General features: G+C 40.8%; 1 protein-coding gene across 1 annotated transcript; it reads left to right on the top strand.

The window, feature by feature from the left end:
- Positions 1-20,096: 20,096 nt before the first annotated feature.
- Positions 20,097-22,231, top strand: LOC138884673 (uncharacterized). The gene is made up of 4 exons (XM_070165686.1): positions 20,097-20,288; positions 20,763-21,050; positions 21,305-21,538; positions 21,839-22,231. Exons 1-4 carry the CDS (start codon positions 20,097-20,099, stop codon positions 22,229-22,231), a joined length of 1,107 nt encoding a protein of 368 aa, XP_070021787.1.
- The last annotated feature ends 837 nt before the right edge of the window (positions 22,232-23,068 follow it).

Below are 23,068 nucleotides of genomic sequence, written 5' to 3'. Positions count from 1 at the left end.
ACCTTCAACTGGTTACTCTTTATTGTTATAACACCACAATTCCTTAACCCAGACTCACCACACGAGACCCAAGCATAACACCACACCGTCTAGGGCTCATAATCTGTTGAGTACTCTCTTAAATGTTACCAAAGCACCACGTTCAAAATACTTACCCCAAAGTGACTTCCTGCGAATCTGGAACCATTACCTTCCTAATACTGATATATAGAATCCCATAATTGATATAGAAATGACACAATCTCGGCACCCTCCAATGCAAACCTCAGTTTCTAGCCAAATTATACACTTGAAATCTCCAATTATTACATGTAAAACCTTGAACGCGTTAGAACCATTCTCTAGAGCCATCCACCCTACTCAAACTACATTTAGCCTGATCAAATGAATCGAACAACCCGTGCCTCATTAGCACTCTGACACCGCACAGTGTAACCTCATCCTAGAATAACCAAGCAACTTCCTGCTCTATGCACCGAGCATCCATTACCAGCAACAACTCAAGACATTCCGTGATTCTTATACACCTATGAAGCATGACATAACCTTTGTCAAAATTTTCCTTTACTCGAGCCATCCTCGGTCTCAATCTCCGTAAGCCATAATTGATTCACCCGCACACCTCAAATTGGAACCAATGTAGCACATAACCGTGCAATCAACTAATTAATAGTGGACTCCTCCACTTGGCTCGAGGCCATAGACCCAAACATACACAATAACTCATAACACATATACTTTATTGCTGCCATAATACCATAGTGAGATTAAACTCAATCCTTCATAAGCTCGTGGAACACAGACCATCTGGTACTTTATATCTTCTGCAGATCTCGCATTCACTCTCGTAGTAGTCAAGCCTACTCTCTTGAGCAACCCAAATTCAAATTGTAAAACATATATTTCCCTTGTAACAGAGATCTTCCAATAAATGACACAAGGGATCACGTAAACTTCAGAACAATCCGCATGAGATAACCCCACCTGCTTTGCCTCAAACTAACATTTCTATATACCTTCCACCGTCATAAACATTACGCAGTCACTTAATCTACCTGAGTCTGAACTCATACCGCAACATGAAATTCACTTCACTCCCAACTAGAACACATGAAATGATTCTTCACACACCCATAACTCGGGACTATACCTCAAATCGAGATGAAAATCAAGTACCTAATAGTTCTTCTATCCTCCAGCAGACGCTTATCGTCGTCTCCAAATCATATGAACACACCTCGTAGTCATAACATACTTATCACGTAGATATCCAGTCATTACTCCCCTTAATAGGGACACAATAGAACATATAGATCCAGAAGCACGCGCTCACGAAATCAATAGCTTAGGACTCGAGCTATAGGCAAAAAATCTGGCCTCAAGTCTTCTAGACTGGCCAAACATCAACACACAGAGATCACATCTTGCCCCTTGATCGAGGAATCACAAGTCATCGATGCATATCTGATACTAAGCGTTCATGGGCTCTTACGAACGTGTGGAAGGAATTCAAAGAGTTACTTTTCAAGCTGAATCAAGGACGCCCGATAAGAAATCAAGAATATGAAGTTTTTACTAAAGGTTCTGCAGCCTCTCGAGGATAAATATAGACGTCTCTGTACCAATCTGCGAGACACTACTAAACCTTCTCATGGCTCGTAAGACCGATGTAACCTAGGCTGTGATACTAACTTGTCACGACCCTAAACCCAAACCTGGTCGTGATGGCGCCTCTCATGAAGACAAGGTCAGCCGACACTACCCATTTCAGTATTTAATAGTTAATCATTAAGAAACAGTCTAAGCATGATCAAATAAACCAAGGTTTAAGCAGTTAATAGCATAATTCGCGGAAAATAACCCAACATAGACCGATACCGGGGTGTCACTAGTCATGAGCATCTAACAAAGTCGAATACTCCAAATCAAACTACAGAGTTTAATACAGAAAACCAAGAACTTAAAGAAGTAAGATAGGGAAGAGCTCTGGGCTGCGAATGCCAATAGCTGCCTCTAGACTCTTTGGATCCGCCTGAGCCGGAAATGATCAGCACTCGGGAGCGGGACCAGATATGCCTGAATCTGCACACAGGGTGCAGGGAGTAAAGTAAGTACTCCAACTCAGTGAGTGGTAATCATAAATAAAGATTGAAAGAAGAAAATCATGTAAGGCACAAAAACATACTATAATGAAGCAGTAAAACCATTAAAACAGTAAACTAGTGAAAGATAGGTAAAAATCCTTTAACTCAGATTTAACTTAATGAAAAGCCTTTTTCAATAATTAAGCATGGTAATTGACAGGCAATTAAGAAAAGATAAACATATAAAGGTTTGCCCCTCAGACACCGTATCAACAAATCCGCCCCTCGGGCAACATCTCAGAATAATATCAGCCCCTCGGGCTCAATCTCACATCACAATGGGTACCCGTGCTCTCTGGGGTGTACAGACTCCTAGAAGGGCCCTTTATGGCCCAAGCGCAATATCAAGCCATCTCTTAGAATCATTACTAGCCTCTCGGCCTCATATCAATCAAGCCACCTCGTGGCATACATAACTCAGGCCCTCGGCCTCATAGTCAATATCAAATCTTTCCTCACAACATAGGCCCTCGGCCTTACTCAGTCAAAATACCACCCGGGCAATAGTAAAACATGGTTCTCAGCCCAAAATATCATTTAAAATATCATTTAACTGTTAAAATAGAGTAAACATGGCAGAGTACGAAAACAGTGAAATATAACATGACTAAGTTCAAGTATAAAGTCAAAGCAGTGAGGAAATATCAATAAAAGTCTCCTAAGGGTTCAAATAGTTGGCACGAAGCCCAAATATGGCATTCAGCCCAAATAATGATGATAGCAAATAGATTCCAGTCAAATACGCAGTAAAATAGTCATTCGGGACAGACTAAGTCACGATCCCCAACAGTGCACGACCCCACGCTCGTCATCAAGCGTGTGCGTCACCTCAATATAACATAACGATGTGCAAGTACGGGGTTTCATACCCTCAGAACATCATTTACAATCATTACTCACTTCAATCCGGTCAAATCAATAGCTCGCGATGACTTTTCCCCTCGAATCGGCCTGCACTCTGTCGAATCTATCCAAAATTAGAATGATGACGTCAACATATGCTAAGGGAACGAAGCCTAAGCGAAAATAATCAATTTACAACAAAAACCCCAAAATTGCTCAAACCCGGCCACCTGGCCCACGTCTTGGAATCCGGCGAAATTAACATCAATGGAATCCTCATCCTCTCACAAGTCTATACATACCAAAAACATCAAAATTGGACTTTAATTGCCCCCTCAAATTTCCAATTTACACTCTCCAAATTCCAGCCCTAATTCCCCAATTTTAGGCTTTAATTTCCATATTTTGACATGATTAAACAAGGAATAATCAATATAGGATCGAGTATAGAGTTCAAAAATCTTACCTCCAGGTGTTATCTCTAGAATCCCTCTTCAAATCCTCTCAAAAGGCTCCAAAATCGCCCACAAATGGTGAAAGTTAGCCCCAAAATCGCGGACAATGGCTATTTAAATATTTTGCACATGCATCAAAAACCTTCTTCGTGAACGCGGTCAAAGCCTCGCGTTCGCGAAGCACAAAAATCCGTTGACCAAAATTTCCCCTTGCGCGAACGCGACCTCCAACTTGCGAACGCGAATCGTCCGCTTTCCAAACCATCGCGAACGCGACCTCATTACGCGAACGCGGAGCACAAAAAGGCTGGTACCCCATCTGCTCCCACTTACTCTATGCGAATGCGACACAGGCCACGTGAATGCGGAGAATCAAACATCCCAACATTGCGAATGCGACACACGAAATGCGAACGCGAAGAAAATATTGTCGCCTCAGAAAAACACCATCTGAAACTCACTCGTGGCCCTCGGGACCTCAACCAAACATGTCAACATATCCCATAACCTCATTCAAACTATTTCCAACTTTGGAACGCTCAAAATCACATCAAAATACCAAAATCACATTGGATTCAAGCTTACGAATTTCAAGAACTTCTAAATTACGGTTTTGATAAAAAAAAACCAACCAAATCACGTCCAAATGACATCGAATTTTGTACACAAGTCACAAATGACACAACAGAGCTATTGCAACTTTCAGAATTCCATTCCGACCCCTATATCAAAATCTCACCTATCAACCGGCAAATGCCAAAATCTCAATTTCGCCAATTCAAGCCTAAACCTTCCACGGACTTCCAAAATGCATTTCGATCACGCTCTAAAGTCCCAATTCACTTAAAGGAGCTAACCAAATCATAAAAATTCTGATCTAAGATCATATACCAACAAGTCAAATCTTGGTCAAACTTTTCAAATTTCAAGCTTCAAACTGAGAATTGTTCTTCCAAATTCATTCTGATTACCCTGAAAACCAAAAACCAATGATTTACATAAGTCATAACCCATCACTCGGGGCAAGTCATGCCCGAGAACTAGAGAGCAAAGTGCAAAAGCTCAAAATGACCTATTGGGTCGTTACATTTCACATGTTTCATGTGCCTTTCTATCAGCAGATAATTCATATATAAACAAACAATGACTACATAATTTGTAAATACACTAGTTTGGAACCATTTGACAATATTTTCTATTCAAATTTTACATGCCATTGTTTGAGTGTTTGTTTTAGTCCATAAAGTGGCTTAACAAGTCGACACACCTTCTTTCTTTTTCAGGAACTACAAACCCTTCATGTTGTTCCATATAAATTTCTTCCTCCAAATCTCTATTTGAGAAGGTCGTCTTTTATGTCCATCTGATGGATTTCAAAGACATACATGGTGGCTAACGCTATTACCATCCGAATAGATATAATTCTCTTTACCGGTGAGTATATATCAAAGTAATCAAGACCTTATCATTGTCTTAATCCTTTGGCAATTAATCTTTCCTTATATTTGTCAATAGTGCAATTAGCTTTTATTTTCCTTCTGAAAATCCACTTAGAACCCAAAGATTTATTTGGAGGAAGATCAACCAATTCCCAAGTATGATTACTTGATATGGGTTAAATCTCACTATTGACTACCTCTTTCTAATATTGCGCTTTCGAGCAAGACATTATTTTTTTAATGGTTTGAGGCTCACTTTCAAACAAGAATGTCAGAAAATCTGGTCCAAAGGAAGCAGTTGTCTTTTGACGATTACTACGTCTTGGATTCACCTCATTAGGTGTACTTTCCTTTTCTTCTTCCCGAGGTCTCTTATATATTTTACTAGACGACTCACATTCTTTTTTATACGGATAAATATTCTCAAAGAACTAAACATTATCTGATTGGATTACCGTATTAATATGAATTCGGGATTTTCTAATTTATGAACCAGAAATGATATGATTTACTATTTGTTGCATATCCTATAAAAATGCAATCAAATATTTCTAGCTGATCTTACCCTTTTGGGTTTAGGAACTTGCACTTTAGCTAAGTACCGCCACACTTTAAAATATTTAAGTTGGGCTTCCTTCCATTCCATTTTTCATATGGAATGGATTGTGTCTTGCTATGGGGAACTCGACTGAGTATACAGTTATCTGTAAGAATAACTTTCCCCACACAAGTTCTGGGGTAAATCAGAACTTATCAACAAGGCATTCATCATCGCCTTTAACGTTTTATTTTTTCTACAATTCCACTAGATTGCAGTGACTAAGGGGCTATCGTTTGATGAATAATACCATATTCCAAACATATTTCTTCAAAAGGAGACTCACATTCACCGCCCCTTTTACTTTGTAGAGCCAACCACAAGAATTGTTGTTTGTGTCACGACAGAGCCAGAATTAATAAATGGTGAATTTTTAATCTTCAAACCAATCTGACACATTCAGAATTAATAAACGGCGGAGATTTTAATCTTCAAACTGAGTAATATGTGACACAATCAAATTTAATAAACAATGAAGTTTTTATTCTTCACACCGAATAACAAATTGGGGTAGAAAATCACTAAGATTTAGACTTTAGTTTCCGACAAATGAGTAGAAAGTCACAAAGACTTTAATATCAACGATCGAGTAAAAATCATGCAGATTTTGATCTCGAAGCTTGAGTAGAAAATCACGAAGATTTTAGTTTCCATAACGGGTGTAGAAAATCATGAGAATTTTAATTCCCTTTCCACATGATTTTCCAGCTAAACCATTATGACAATTTCTCTAATCTTTACATATATTAAGTACATTCATGATCTCAAGAATACTTTCAGTATCAATGTAAGCCTATGTCATATCTTACAATATTGAAAATATTCTTCCACGTAATTTATGCATGTTACGAACCGTTCTTCACTAGGAAGTATATATTACTCCAAAGCATGCATATAACTCCAAATATTTAATATGAGATCATCATGTAATAAATATCTACCCTCAAATTTATAGAAACTTAATTTAATAAATCATAAAGAAATACCAACAAGCTTAAGGAATTTACATGTATCTTCTGATTGCATTTTTCAAGCATATATATCGCAATGTTGGTGCACTGTTATTAGAAAATTAATTTCAAATATGGTTTTTGACATTTGATTGTGGATCTTTAAGTTTGAACTTCTGGTTGATCACATTCTAGTAACAAGAACACAAGGAAGTCAAGTGAAATTCTTCAAGAATAATTGATGTTGACGGACATGTTAGGGAAGCAAATTAAAATGAGCTTGTTGGTATTACTGTGTTTAAAATTAGAAAATCAGAGCAGCAAACAAACATTAGTTTAATAAATAAATCGTAAAATAATTCTGAGCCCACTGAATGCACAGTGTATCCTTAAGGAATTTAATCCCCTCACTGTTGCCCAAGGTATACGAATTAATTCCTCCCAGGATAGAACAGAATAACTATTCTGTGATAGCGGCATTTCAAATCACAGAACTTCAGTGAAATCAACAAATGGAGCAAATCACACATAACACTTATGTTTATTTAGAAAATAATGCAACAATGTAGAAAAAAAGAGGAGAAGATTTCATATTTTCCTTATCATAAAATTGAGGCCAAGCCTTTAAATTTATAGACAAAAGAAGGGTGCGATGGAGAGGTGCAACCCAAAAGGTGCCTCTTCCATTTCCCATTCACACCCATTAAAGAAAAAACGCAACAATCCTCCACATGAATGGGGAATGGACATATGTGAAAAACATGCATGAAAATACTGTGTGATTCGCAAGTAAGGATTAATCGCATCTGGATAAGTAGGTTTCCTTTTGAACTTTCCGTAGTGAACTCATGTCGTATATACTCGGTCAATCGGTAGATTTAATATCTTTGAACCGCCAAGCTTTTCTGAATACCTAGATAACCATAAGTCACACAATCAATCCTTAACCGTCTTTGGTTCTCACGGTTGTGTTCGTTTCAGCTATGAACACTGTCTGGTTTCATTAGTACTTAGAGAATGGGCCTTTAATCTCATTCCCCTTAAAGCGGCTCACACTTCACACTCACGTAGGTGATTTCTAAACATGTAATCCTATAGACACACTATCTGGTCGTATCCTGCCAGACTTAGCAAATCATTAAAAAGCTTTAAGCTTTATTGACTCATCAAAAAGCCTTAATGTTTTACCTTGATTTCTGAACATTGTCTTCATCACAAGAATGGGTTGAGTTATTTGACAATGTTGAACCGTCATTCATAACTTTGTTTGATCTCTTTGAACCTAGCTCTTGGGATCTCCAGTCTGCTAGGTAGAGTTACCGCCATGATGACTTGTCTTAGGCCTTAGCCCCATTCCCTTCGATGATCTTTCAACTGCCTTTCTAGATAGGCCTTTGTAAGTGGATCCTACACATTATCTCTTGACTTTACGTAGTCAACCGTGATAACACCACTAGAGAGTAGTTGTTTTAAGGTATTGTGTCTTCGTCGAATATGAAAAGATTTTCTGTTATACATAACGCTCCTTGCCCTACCTATTGCCGCTTTACTATCACAATGTATACATATAGGTGCCAAAGGTTTGGGCCAAAAATAGAATATCTTCCAAGAAATTCCGGAGCTATTTAGCTTCTTCACCGGCCTTGTCTAAGGCTATAAACTCAGCCTCCACTGTAGAGCGGTCAATGCACATTTGTTTGGATGATTTCCAAGACATCGCTCCTCCACCGACTATTTAGAATCAGTTGAACCCGTGATCTAATTTGCATCACTGTACCCCTTTATTATCACGGGATAATTATTGTAGTGCACAACATAATTTAGAGTATATTTCAAATATTTTAAAACTCATTTCATTATCATGAAAGTTCAATGCAAACTTTCTTATGTTGTAGACTAATACGTCTCGACTTTCGATTGAATATCAGATTATTGCATACACTTAATGTAGCAATAATATACTATAACAACAACAGGAATGATTGGCATCAGTTATGTCCACAACCTTTCAATATATAACACATTTCGCAACCACTCCGTCATTTTGATGCATTTGTATTCTATTTATTCATACGTCTATATGATATGCAAATTATAGCACCTTCATTAATGAAACAAGTCCAACTCCTAATGGATTTTGGTCATGTTCATTGGATGGTTCACCTCATTATAGACCAACATATTAATATGTTCTTTTATGAACGATACATTTATACAAGACATACAAACACACTTTTCATGAAAAGTCACAATCTTCCAGGTGACACCCTTTCATAAAAGAGCTAAACATTATAAATGTTCAAGAAAGAACAAATTATTTCTGGAACGGCATGTAAACAACTTTTGAATTAATAGTTTCATCACTAGTCATCACTTAAGACTGAACAAGTAATGAATTCACCGACTACTGTATCAATATCCCTAAGGATTCGTGGGGTTCGATGAATCATATCAGATAATTCTTCTAGATAATATATACATCCCGTCTAGCATTAGCATTTGTTATGCATAAGCTAAATTCCCCCCACATTTCACATGTTTCATGTGCCTTTTCTATCAACATATAATTCATATATAAACAAACAATGACTACATAATTTGTAAATACACTAGTCTGAAACCATTTGACAACATTTTCTAGTCAAATTCCGCATGCTATTGTTTGAGTGTTTGTTTTAGTCCGTAAAGTGACTTAACAAGTCGACACACCTTCTTTCTTTTTCAATAACTATGAACCCTTCATGTTGTTCCATATAAATTTCTTCCTCCAAATCTCTATTTAAGAAGGCTGTCTTTTATGTCCATCTAATGGATTTCAAGGCCATACCATCCGAATAGATATAATTCTCGTTACCGGTTAGTATGTGTCAAAGTAATCAAAACCTTCTCGTTGTCTTAATCCTTTGGTAATCAATCTTGCCTTATATTTGTCCATAATGTCATTAGCTTCTATTTTCCTTCTAAAAACTCACTTAGAACCCAAAGGTTTATTTGGAGGAAGATCAACCAATTTCCAAGTATGATTACTTGATATGGGTTCTGTCTCACTATTGACTACCTCTTTCTAACATTGCGCTTTCGAGCAAGACATGCTTTTTTAAATATTTGAGGCTCACTTTCTAACAAGTATGTCAGAAAATCTGGTCCAAAGGAAGTAGTTGTCTTTTGACGTTTACTACGTCTTGGATTCACCTCATTAAATGTACTTTCCTTTTCTTCTTCCCGAGGTCGCTTATATATTTCACTAGCTTTTTATACGGATAAATATTCTCAAAGAATTCAACATTATCTGATTCGATTACCATATTAATATGAATTCAGGATTTTCTAATTTATGAACCAAAAAATGATATGCTTTACTATTTGTTGCATATCCTATGAAAACGCAATCAATAATTTCTGGTCCGATCTTTACACTTTTGGATTTAGGAACTTGCACTTTAGCTAAATACCCCCACACTTTAAAATATTTAAGTTGAGCTTCCTTCCATTCTATTTTTCATATGGAACGGATTGCGTCTTGCTATGGGGAACTCGACTGAGTATATGGTTATTTGTAAGAATAACATTCCCCACACAAGTTTTGGGGTAAATCAGAACTTATCAACATGGCATTCATCATCACCATTAACGTTTTATTCTTTCTGCAATTCCACTAAATTGCAGTGACTAAGGGGTTCTCGTTTGATGAAAAATACCATATTCCAAACATATTTCTTCAAAAGGAGACTCACATTCACCACCCCTTTTACTTTGTAGAGCCAACCACAAGAATTGTTGTTTGTGTCATGACAGAGCCAGAATTAATAAATGGTGAAGTATTCAATCTTTAAACCAAGTAATACGTGACACAATCAAATTTAATAAACGATGAAGTTTTTAATCTTCAAACCGAATAATAAATTGGGGTAAAAAATCACAAAGATTTAGACTTTAGTTTCCGACAAATGATTAGAAAGTCACAAAGACTTTAATATCAACGAACGAGTAAAAATCACATGATTTTGATCTCGAAGCATGAGTAGAAAATCACGAAGATTTTACTCTCCATAACGGGTGTACAAAATCATGAGAATTTTAATTCTCTTTCCATATGGTTTTCCAACTAAACCATTATAACACTTCCTCTAACCTTTACATATATTAAGTACATTCATGTCACGACCTGGATTTTCCACCCTCGGGAGTCGTAATGACGCCCACTCATGAAAACTAGGCAAGCAGAGTATTATAGATTCAATAACCTTTTTTCTTAGCCTTTTTAACAGTTTAAAACAACATGAGATCAACAGTAGAATATTAATAATAATTAAAGACATGCGGAAGACGAAATCTGATAATTTAGCCAAGTACAAGTACGAAAAATACAAAGTACATCTCTACCCAGAACTGGCGTCGCAATATCACCGACCATCTACGAATACTACAAACATTTGTCTGGAAATAAAGATACAATTTGTCTCTGAAGTAAATGAAAACAAAATATAAAGATAGAAGGGACGCCAGGACCTGCGAACGCCTGCAGGACTACCTCGAGTTTCCTAATGGACTGAAGGCAGCAACCTCTCTCTATGGTCCAAATGCTCCAGCACCGAGATCTACACACAGTGTTGAGTGTAGTATCAGCACAATCGACCCCATGTGCTACTAAGTGTCGAGCCTAACCTTAACGAAGTAGTGAAGAAGCTAGGACGAGACTACCAAATAAACATGTGCAGTTAAAGCATATACTACAAGCAATAATAACGGAAACTAGAAGTTAAAGATGGGAAGGGGTGCATGCTGTGGGGGAATTTCAAGTAATCACATTAACTTAGGAGAAAAACATAAGAACATTTTAGAGGTTGCATCAGTAAGAATAAAGAAGCAATAACATTTCAATATCCACTTTTATCACTTATTGTTGCGGCGCGCAACCCGATCCAAATAATATAACACTGTTGCGGCGTGAAACCCGATCCAATCATTTGTCATTATTGCGGCGTGCAACCCGATCCAATTATATATCACTATTGCGGCATGCAACCTGACCCCTCTTGTCCTCCCTTATTACTCCTTGTTACGGCGTGCAACCCGATCCCATATAAAATTATTGCGGCATGCAACCCGATCCAAATAAAAAATTCAACACCAATCACAAATGAGTCCGGGCAATGGATCAATAAGGAAACAATAATATCCCGGCAAGGGAATCAACAATGAGAATGAACACGTCCCGGCAAGGGAACCAACAGTAAGAATTAAACACGTCCCGGCAAAGGAATTAGTTATAACCAAACTTGTACCAATAGTTAACTTCACAAATGAAACCTCAACTTGAACCAATACTCAACAATAAACAACTACCACGAGAATAATCACAATTCTTGCCCAACACGGAGAATCAACAACTTAGGCATTGTGTAGTATTTATCAAGAACACGACGATTACAATTTAAACTCACGGTCATGCTTGACAATGACGTATAGATACTTGTCACCACATATATACGTCGTACACTACACTAGCACATAGCAATTAAAGCACAATACCTATTCCCTCAAGCTAAGGTTAGGTCAAACACTTACCTCGAACTTCTACGGCTAACTCAAACCTCAAACACCGCTTTTCCTTTAGAATTCGCCTTCGAATTACTTGTATCTAGTCCAAATTAATTTGACAACATCAATAAATGCTAAAGAATTCATACTCAATGCTTAATTATAGGTTTTCTATCATTTTCCCCAAAAAGTCAAAATCGACCCCAGGACCGCTTGGTCAAAACTCGAGGTTTGGACAAAAACCCGAACACCCATTCACCCACGAGCCCAAATATGCAATTAGTTTAGAAATCCGACCCCAAAACGACGTCTAAATCCCAATTATTCAAAAAGCCCTAACTCTACCCAAAAATTCCTAATTTCTACCACGAAAACTCTTGATTTTTGATGAAAAAGTGATGAAAAACATTGGGTAATTGAAAGGGTAAAGTTTAGAATTGATTACCAACACTTTAGGGATGAATTTGTGGGAACAAAATTGCCTCTAGGCCTTGGGAGTTCGAAAATATGGAGTAAAATGGGTTCTGCCCGGTTCTGGTTCTCTTTTAAAATAATTGGGCAGGCCTTCATCGCGTTCGCGATTGGCCTGTCGCGTTCACGATGGGTCAGGCCCAAATGGCCATCACGTTTGCATTCAAGGGATCACGTTCACGGAGTTTCAGCTCCTATAGCCTTCGCATTCGTGGTCAGGTGGCCGTGTTCGCATAGAACAATTTGAAATCCCTCCCCAGGCCCACTAACCCTACGTGTTCGCAAGAGCTGGAACGTGTTTGCGAAGGGTAACTCCCCCCACTGCTTTGCGTTCGTGTCCTGAGCTTCACCTAAGGAAACTTGCCTTACACATTCGCGAGTGAAGCCCTGCGAACGCGAAGAGCAAAATCTCTGTGCACCTGAGACAGCAAAACCTGCAACTTTTTAAGTGTAAAAACATCCCGAAACCTATCCGAAACTCACCCGAGCCCTCGGGGCTCCAACCCAAACATGCAAACTAACTCAAAAACATCGTATGGACTTACTCTTGCAATCAAATTGCCAAATTAACACCTATAACAACGAATTTAGCATCAAAATCAAAGAAAATCTCAAGAACTTCCTAAGTTCAAATTTTAACAACCGAAGGTCCGATTCACGTCATTTCAAGTCCGTTTCTTACCAAATTTTACAGGCTCAACCTAAATACCATATAAGACATGTACCGGGCTCCGGAAGCAAAATACGGGCCCGATACCATCAATTTCAAATACGTTCAAATTTCCAAAAACTCTTAAGATTTCAGTTAAACAATTTTCTTCAAAAATTCATTTCTCGGGCTTGGGACCTCGGAATTCAATTCCGGGCATACGCCCAAGTCCCATATTTTTCTACGGACCTTCCGGGATCGTCGAATCACGGGTCTAGGACTTTTTACCCAAAATGTTGACCAAAGTCAGCTTAAATTTAATTTTAAAGGCCAAATTAGCATTTTTATCAAATTTTCACATAAAAGCGTTCTGAATATACGTTTGGGCTGCGCACACAAATCGAGGTGAGATGAAAGCAGGCTTTTAAGGCCTCGAAACACAGAATTTACTTGTAAATCAAGTGATGACCTTTTGGGTCATCACATTCTTCACCTCTAAAACTACCATTCGTAATCAAACGGACATAGAAAAGAAGTACCTGAGTTAGGGGAAAGATGGGGATAACGGCTCCACATATCGGACTCGGACTCCCAGGTAGCTGCCTCGGCAGGCTGACCTCTCCACTGAACACGAATAGAAGGATAATTCTTCGATTTCAACTAACAAACCTGCAGATCCAGAATGGCCACCGGCTCCTCCTCATAGGTCAAATCATTGTCCAACTGGACAACGCTGAAGTCTAACACGTGGGATGGATCGTCGTGATACTTCCGAAGCATGGACACATGAAACACTGGGTGCACGGCTGATAAACTCGGTGGCAACGCAAGTGTTTAAGCCACCTCTCCCACTCGATCAAGAATCTCAAAAGGACCAATTAACCTATGGATTAGCTTGCCCTTCTTCCCAAATCTCATCACGCCCTTCATAGGAGACACCAAGAGCAACACTCGCTCTCCGACCATAAATGCCACATCACAAACCTTGCGGTCGGCATAACTCTTCTGCCTGGACTGAGCTGTACGAAGCCTATCCTGAATAATCTTCACCATATCCAAGGCATCCTGGACTAAATCTGTACCCAACAACCAAGCCTCCCTCGGCTCAAACCATCCAACCGGCGTCCGACACCGCCTACCATATAATGCCTCATAGAGAGCCATCTGAATGCTCGATTGGTAGTTGTTGTTGTAGGTAAACTTTGCTAAAGTCAAGAACTGATCCCATGAACCTCCAAAGTCCATAACACAAGCTCGAAGCATATCCTCCAAAATCTGAATAGTGTGCTCGGACTGACCGTCCGTCTGGGGGTGAAATGATGTGCTCAACTCGACCCGTGTGCCCAACTCACGCTGAACTGCCCTCCAGAAATGCGAGGTAAACTACGTACCTCGATTAGAAATGATAGACACGAGCACACCATGAAGACGAACAATCTCCCGGATATAGATCTCAGCTAACCTCTTGGAAGAATAGGAGACTGCCACAAGAATGAAATGCACTGACTTGGTCAACCTATCAACAATAACCTATACTGCATCAAACTTCTTCTGAGTTCATCAGAGTCCAACAACAAAATCCATAGTGATATGCTCTCACTTCCACTCAAGAATCTCAATCCTCTTAAACAAACCACCAAATCTCTGATGCTTGTACTTTACCTGCTGACAGTTCAAACACCGAGCCACATGCGCAACAATATCCTTCTTCATCTGTCTCCACTAGTAATGCTGCCGCAAGTCCTGATACATCTTAGCGGCGCCTGGGTGAATAGAATACCGGGAACCATGGGCCTCCTCTAGAATTAGCTCACGAAGTCCATCCACATTAGGCACACAAATACGACCCTGCATCCTTAGAACTCCATCACCCCCAACTGTAACCTGCTTGGCACCTCCGTGCTGCACTATGTCTCTAAGGACAAGAAAATGAGGATCATCATACTGCGGATCTCGGATATGCTCAAATAATGAAGAACAAGCGATTGTGCAAGCTAGCATGCGGCTGGGTTCAGAAACAACCAACCTCACGAACTGATTGGCCAAAGCCTGAACATCCAAAGCAAGCGGTCTCTCACTAACTGGAACATAAGCAAGACTGCTCATACTTGCTGACTTCCTACTCAATGCATCGGCCACCACATTGGCCTTTCCCGGATGATACAAGATGGTGATATTATACTCTTTAAATAGATTTAACCACCTTCTCTGCCTCAAATTTAGCTCCTTTTGGTTGAACAAATACTAAAGACTCTTGTGATCCGTGAACACCTCACATGACACGCCATACAGGTAATGCCTCAAAATCTTCAATGCGTGAACAATGGTTGCTAACTCCAAATCATGAACTGGATAATTCTTCTCATGAATCTTCAACTATTGTGAAGCATAAGCAATGACCCTGCCATCCTGCATCAACACTGCACTAAGTCCAATACGCGATGCGTCACAATACACTGTATATGGCCCTGAACTTGTGGGCAAAACCAACACTGGCACCGTAGTCAAAGCTGTCTTGAGTTTCTAAAAGTTTGCCTCACACTCATCCGACCACTTGAACTTGGCACCCTTCTGGGTCAACCTGGTCATCGGGGCTGCAATAGATGAAAACCCCTCCACAAACCGACGGTAATAACTGTCAAACCCAAGAAACTCCGGATCTCTGTAGTTGATGTAGGTCTAGGCTAGTCCTTGACTACCACAATCTTCTTAAGATCCACCTGAATACCCTCTGCTAATACAACATGGCCCAAGAATGCAACTGAACTCAACCAAAACTCACACTTTGAAAACTTGGCATACAACTGACTATCCCTCAGAGTCTGAAGAACGACTCAAAGATGTTGCTCGTGCTCCTCCCGACTGTGGGAATAAATCAAAATATCATTAATGAAGACGATTACAAAGGAATCCAAATAAGGCTTGAACACTCGGTTCATCAAGTCCATAAAAATTGTTGGGGTATTTGTCAACCCAAATGACATCACTAAGAACTCATAATGCCCGTACTGAGTGCGAAAAGCTGTCTTAGGGACATCAGAAGCCCTAATCCTCAACTGATGGTAGCTAGATCTCAAATCAATCTTCGTGAACACCTTGGCACCCTGAAGCTAATCACACAAATCATCAATCCTCGGCAATGGATACTTATTATTGATTGTGACCTTGTTCAACTGCCGATAATCTATACACATCCTCATCGATCTGTCCTTCTTCTTAACAAACAACACCAGCGCACCCCAAAGCGAGATACTAGGTCCAATGAAGCCCTTATCAAGCAATTCTTGCAATTTTTCTTTCAATTCTTTTAACTCTGGTGGGGCCATACGATACGGCGGAATAGAATAGGCTGAGTGTCCGGAGCCAAATCAATGCAAAAGTCAATATCCTTGTCTGGTGGCATACCCGGCAGGTCTGAAGGAAATACCTCAGGAAACTCACGAACAACAGGCACAGAATCCATAGAAGGAACCTCAACACTAGAATAACGAACATATGCCAAATAGGCCAAACACCCCTTTTCGACCATACACCGAGCCTTCATATATGTGATAACCCTACGGGTTGAATGACCAAGAGTTTCTCTCCACTCTATACGAGGTAAACCCAGCAAAGCTAAGGTCACAGTCTTGGCATGACAGTACAAGATAGCATGGTAAGGTGATAACTAGTCCATCCCCAATATGACATCAAAATCAACCATATCCAGAAGTAACAGATCTACTCGGGTCTCAAAACCCCCAATCACAATTATACATAAATGATGGACACGATCCACCACAATAGAATCACCCACCGGTGTAGACACATATATAGGAGCACTCAAAGAATCACTAGACATGACCAGATACGGGGCAAAATAAGATGACACATAGGAATATGTAGATCTTGGATCAAATAGAATTGAAGCATCTCTACTACAGACTAGAACAGTACCTGTGATAACTGCATCGGAGGCCTCAGCCTTGGGCCTGGATGGAAGAGCATAACATCAGGGTTGGGCCCCACCACTCTAGGCTATGTCCCTAAGACGACCTTCTGCTGGCTGGCCTCCACCTCTCGCAGCCTGACCTCCACCTCTAATACCTCTACCTCCGCCTCTAGCACCTCTACCCCCACCCCTAGCTAGCTGAGCGGGCAGTGGAACACCTGGTGCTGGAACCATAGCACGGGAACCCTGCTGCTGCGACTAAACACCCACTAATCTCGAACAAGCCCTCCGAATATGACCATACTCACCGTACTCAAAGCATCCACCTGAGTGTTGCAGCTGAGGGAACTGAGACTGACCCTAGCGGGCCGACTAACCATGAGAATAGCTCTAAATAGGAGGTGCTCTGATAAGAGCTGATGGTGCACTGTAGGACTGCTGATCAGAATACTGTATATGAGAACCCCGGCCACCAGAAGCACCATGAGAAGTCTGAAGTGCTGAATGAAATGGCCTGGGAGGATTGCCCCTACCAAAAGAATACCTGCATCTAGATGAGGCACCACTGAACCTACCTGAATGACGGGTGATAAGTAGGGATTTTAACGAGTTTCATGCTCCTTCTTGCCTATGATTTGATTATAAATCGTTACAAAATAGTTCCAAAAGGCTCATAAGTCGTGCTTGATTGCAGGTTTGATCGACAAAGTGACGAAATGTCAAAGATCGGCTCAAAAGGAGTGAAACCTGCTCAAGTATCAAAGACAAAGTAAACTGAGGGCAAACAGGCCTAGTGCGGACCGCAAAAACTCGAGTGCGGACCGCATTAGGTGATTCAGAGAGATGGCAAAACCAGGCTTCAGGCAACGCGGCCGCAGTCCACATTGCGCGGTCCGCGGTAAAGCTTCCGCGGTCGCACTGCCCTTTTGTGCGGTCCGCGAAAGAGAGATTCAGAGAGATGACAAAAACTAGGCTTTAGGCATAGCGGCTGTGGTACACATTGCACGGTCCACGAAAAAGGTTCTACGACCGTACTACCTTTTTGTGCGGTCTGCGGAAGAGATATTCAGAGAGATGGCAAATGCCAATGCGGTCCGGGGTCATGGTTGTGCGGACCGCGACAGCTGCCTCCGCGGCCGCGGTCCATTCTATGCGGTCCGCGGAGCCCAAGTCAGAGAGCCCAGAATTGAAGTCCAAGAGCCTAGCACGGCCGCGGTCCATTTTATGCGGCCCGCGCTGACCCCTCAGGGGTATTTTTGTCCAGTTTTTCTAGCCTAATATAAATAGAACATTTTACCATTTTTAGGTCATCAGATATATCCAGAACTTAGCTGCGCTCGTGGGAACTTCATCTGTAGCTATTTTTGGCATCTTAGCTTCAAATTAACGATAGATTCCTGTATTATAATTTAGCATTTAATTAATATGCCTTGTTCTTCATCTATTTCTCTATTTTCTTCTTCAAGCATGAGTAGCTAAACCCATTAGCTAGGGTTGTGGCTCAACCCTAGTGTGGGTAATTGATGGGTGTTGCCATCTATTGTTAGATTGACTATGGGTGTTTATTATTTGTGTCAAGTTTATGGTTTAATCTATGAATTGGTGGTTGCAAATACTGGTTTATTCTAAGTTGACTTGGATCTTCTTGAGAAAGAGAGCCTAAGTCTCCAAAATTGACCCAACAAGGAATTGGGATGGACTCAAGAGAATTGATAGTCCCAATTAAAGGGTTAAACCTCGAGAGAGTAATTACCCAACTTGAACCTTAGTTGCTTGAGCTAATTTGCCTACCCATTTGATCTCGAGAGAGTCAATTGGGCAAAATCACTCTATCTACCGAGAGGTGTGAGAATGGGTAAAATTGTGCAACAGTTATAGCATAAGCCCCAACTATGTCAATCGAACTTTAGTAACATCTACCCGTCAATTAGACACCTAGGTAATGCCACGACCCTAGTGTCTTTGTTCCTATTAGATACAACTTAGCAATTATCTCGTAGCATAATTTAGTTTCAATTAATAGTTTGATAATAGTAGTTTATAATCGAAAACCCAAAAATGTATGGAAGTGACACTAGGAACAAATACACAACTCTAGTCTAGATATATACTCGACTCCATTCCTAGATCCCTGTGCAAATCGATCCTGACCCTCATATCGGGTAAAAGCTATTGCGACCCTCTCTTCCTACCTTTTAGTAGTGTGGAGTTGGAAGCAATCACTTTTGGCGCCATTGCCGGGGAGCTAACGGTTTTGGCTATCTATTTAGTTAGTTTTGGGTATTGTTCTTCTTTCCTTCTTTGTTACTTACTTGTTTGTGTCATTACTCAGGTACCAACATGGCTTTAAACAATGCTAATGATCCTCTTGGAAACGTGATAGTGGGTGAGGAGGTAGATGATCTTGAGCAAGATGAGGTGCCTCTTGCACTTCAAGGTCAACGGAGAGGCCGGAATGCCAATGCTAATCCAAATGACAATATTCCAGACCCTCCCCCGGTTCCTCCAAGAGTGGCTCCCAGAGTATTACCGAACCAGGGCTACACAAGTGTTATTGTCCCCCCCGAATTCGGGCGGGCAACTTTCAGATAACTAATGTGATGTTGACCTTACTTGAGCAGCGTGGGTACTTCACGGGCGCTGCAAATCAAAATGCCTACAAACATCTTAAAGGGTTCGTAGATACATGTTGGGGGAGCAAACAGACGAATGTGTCCTAGAATGCGTTGAGATTGAGACTTTTCCCGTTCTCACTTCGGGGAAAGGCATTGGATTGGCTCGAGAGACTCCCTAACCATTCCATCACAACTTGGGATGAGTTGGCGGATAGGTTTATTGCCAAATTCTTCTCTTCTAGACATGCGGCACTTCGAGATGAAATATTAGCCTTCAAGCAAGAGCCAACGGAACCTTTGTATAAGAAAGGAGTGCCCAAATAATGATATGACCGAGGCCATGATCCACCAAACCTTCTACCGGGGCATAATTACTACAAATTAATGGATTGTTAACCAATTGGCCGGGGGCAATTTTATGAAAATTTCTTATAAGGAGGCATGTGATATACTTGATGAAATGGCGGACACTTCTTCAGCATGGCAGAGTATAGCAAATGTGCCTCAAGGTGACCCTATGGTTATCTGTTTGCACAAGGAATTACATGATCACGGGCAAGCGATAGCTGAACCTACCACTACGATGAATCAATTGGCGAAGGCACAATTGCAACAAGTTCAGAATCCTCGCCAAGTGAATGCCTTGGAGGGTGTTAGTATGCTTGTCAACAAGAGAAGGCAAAGGAAGCAACAAAATCAAGGAAATTCTGAGCAATTTGTTGATGAATATGATGGGTGTCAAAATGATGGGTATGATGACCAAAGTGAAGAGGTACAATATGTCAACAACTATCAAGGCAATATAGGCAACTCTTCAAATCAACAATGGCGACCCCAAGGAAATTGGGGCAATCAACAACAAAGTGGGGGCAATTGGAACAACAACCAAAACAACAATTGGGGTAATCATAACAACAAACAAGGCAACTGGAATGGAAATAACAACAACTGGGGCAACAACAACAATCAAGGAGGGTGGAACAACAATGGAAACCAAGGCAACCGGGGGCAAGGCTTTCAAAGGCCCCCGATGTACCAACAACCGAACAATCCACCCCATTTCCCTTCTCAAGGTCCTAGTTCCTCTGGTAATGATATGGGTAGAATTGAAATGATGTTCGAGCAGATTATGAAGAGGAATGCAGATTCGGATGCACAGTTAGCTTCTCACAACACCTTTATCCGAAACTTGGAGGTGCAATTAGGCCAAATCTCTCATTCATTGAATAATCGACCGAAGGGTGCTCTACCAAGTGATACGGTAGTGAACCCGAAGGGTGGAAATAACAATCATGTGATGGAGGTTACAACAAGAAGTGGGAGAGGAGGTGATGTGAATCCCTCAAAGCAAAAGCAAGTTGTGGACGAAGATGTTGAGTTGTGGGATGATGATGTACCTTTGATTGTTGAAGATGTGGTTGAAGAGAATGTGAACAATGATGTGAGGATTGATATTGGTGAGGCCGAGGTAGAAACCCAAGATGCCGTGAACCCGTCTAGGGAACTCGTGATTGACATGCCCGAGCCGATTGTGCCAAAAGCCAAGGCTCCTATGCCAAGGCCACCTCCACCCTATCCTCAAAGGCTCGCAAAGCAGAAGAATGATAATCAGTTTAAAAAGTTCATTTATATGATGAAGAGCTATCTATTAATGTGTCTCTGGTGGAGGCACTTGAACAAATGTCGAGTTATGCAAAATTCATGAAGGATTTGGTTACAAAGAAGCATTCTATGGACTGTGAAACTATAAATATGACTCACCAAGTTAGTGCTATAGTTCATTCAATGGACCCGAAGCTTGAAGATCCTGGTGCTTTCACCATTCCTTGCACCATTGGAAGCGTGGATTTTGCCAAAGCTCTTTGTGACTTGGGAGCTAGTATCAATTTGATTCCCTACTCGGTTTTCAAAACTTTGGGTATCGGGCAACCTAGGCCAACTTCAATGAGACTTCAAATGGCGGATCGATCGATGAAGCGACCTTTGGGCATTATTGATGATGTGCTTGTCCTGGAGGACAAATTCATATTGTCGGCCGACTTTGTGATTTTAGATTGTGAAGTGGACTATTAGGTTACTATTATCTTGGGCAGACCTTTCCTTGCAACGGGGAAGGCATTGATTGATGTTGAAGCGGATGAGCTCACTTTCTGAGTGGGAGATGAAAAGGTTGTTTTCCATGTTTGCAAATCTATGAAGCAGCCCAATAGCACCGAGGTGTGCTCATTTGTAGACCTTGTCACAGCAGTGATTGTGGATGATACCAGTGCTATTATCAACATGGAAGATCCTCTTGAAGCAGTGCTCTTGAACATGGATGTCAATGATGATGCTAGTAGAGTGGAACGTGTCAATGCCCTACATGGGATGGTCTCTTATTATTATGAGCCGCGGAAGCTATCTTTGGATCTTGAAAATCGAAAAACTCCACCAACAAAGCCATCAATTGAGGAGCCACCGGTGTTGGAGTTGAAGCCACTTCCTCTACACCTCAGGTATGAATTCTTTGGTTCAAATGCTAATTTACCAGTTATTCTTTCTTCTTGCCTTACTAACATGCAGGTTGAGGCCACTTTGGTGGTGCTTCAAAAGTGAAAAAGGGCAATTGGATGGACTCTAGCTAACATTCGCTGAATAAGCCCCGCATTTTGCATGCACAAAATCATCTTCGAAGAGGATACAAAGCCGTCCTTGGAGCATCAAATAAGATTAAATGAGGCGATGCAAGAAGTGGTGAAGAAAAAGGTTATCAAGTGGTTAGATGCCGGTGTGGTTTATCCTATTTCTGACGGTTCTTGGACTTCTCTGGTGCAATGTATTCCAAAGAAGGGTGGTATGACTATTGTGACCAATGACAACAATGAACTCATCCCTACTCGCACAGTTACCGGGTGGAGAGTATGTATGGATTACCGGAAGCTAAACAAGGTGACCCGAAAAGATCATTTCCCATTGCCATTCCTTGACCGAATGCAAGATCGTCTTGTGGGGCGTGTTTTCTATTGCTTGATGACAGCCACGTGGTGGCACTTCTTCATGTAAAGTGATGTGATGTAACATGCGTCGTGCCACGAGTTAAATCAGGCGCTTCTTTGGAGGCAACCCATGTCTTCTTTTTCTTGTTTTCTTTGATTTTCTTTGTAGTGTAGGATTGATTTTGAGCTAATTGGTTGTGAGATGTTGTAGGGATTGTGTTGATATAGTGCAAAACATTTTGGAAAAATTGAACAGTCTCTAAAGTTGCCAGTGCAGCCACATTGCACTTTGTGCGGTCCGCACTGGTGAAGGCCAAGTGAGGTACTCTCTGAAGATTGCCACCGCGGCCGCATTCCATTTAGTGCGGACCGTGGTGGACCTCCGCTGGCCGCAGTCTGTTTTGTGCGGACCATGGAGGTTGCCATCTCAAGCTTCTTCTGAACAAACCCAGCGCGG

The sequence above is a fragment of the Nicotiana sylvestris genome, unplaced genomic scaffold, assembly GCF_000393655.2.
Source record: "Nicotiana sylvestris unplaced genomic scaffold, ASM39365v2 Un00042, whole genome shotgun sequence".
NCBI lineage: Eukaryota > Viridiplantae > Streptophyta > Magnoliopsida > Solanales > Solanaceae > Nicotiana > Nicotiana sylvestris.
Note: the sequence above shows the minus strand (reverse complement) of the source record. Positions and strands in the feature narration are given on the sequence as shown.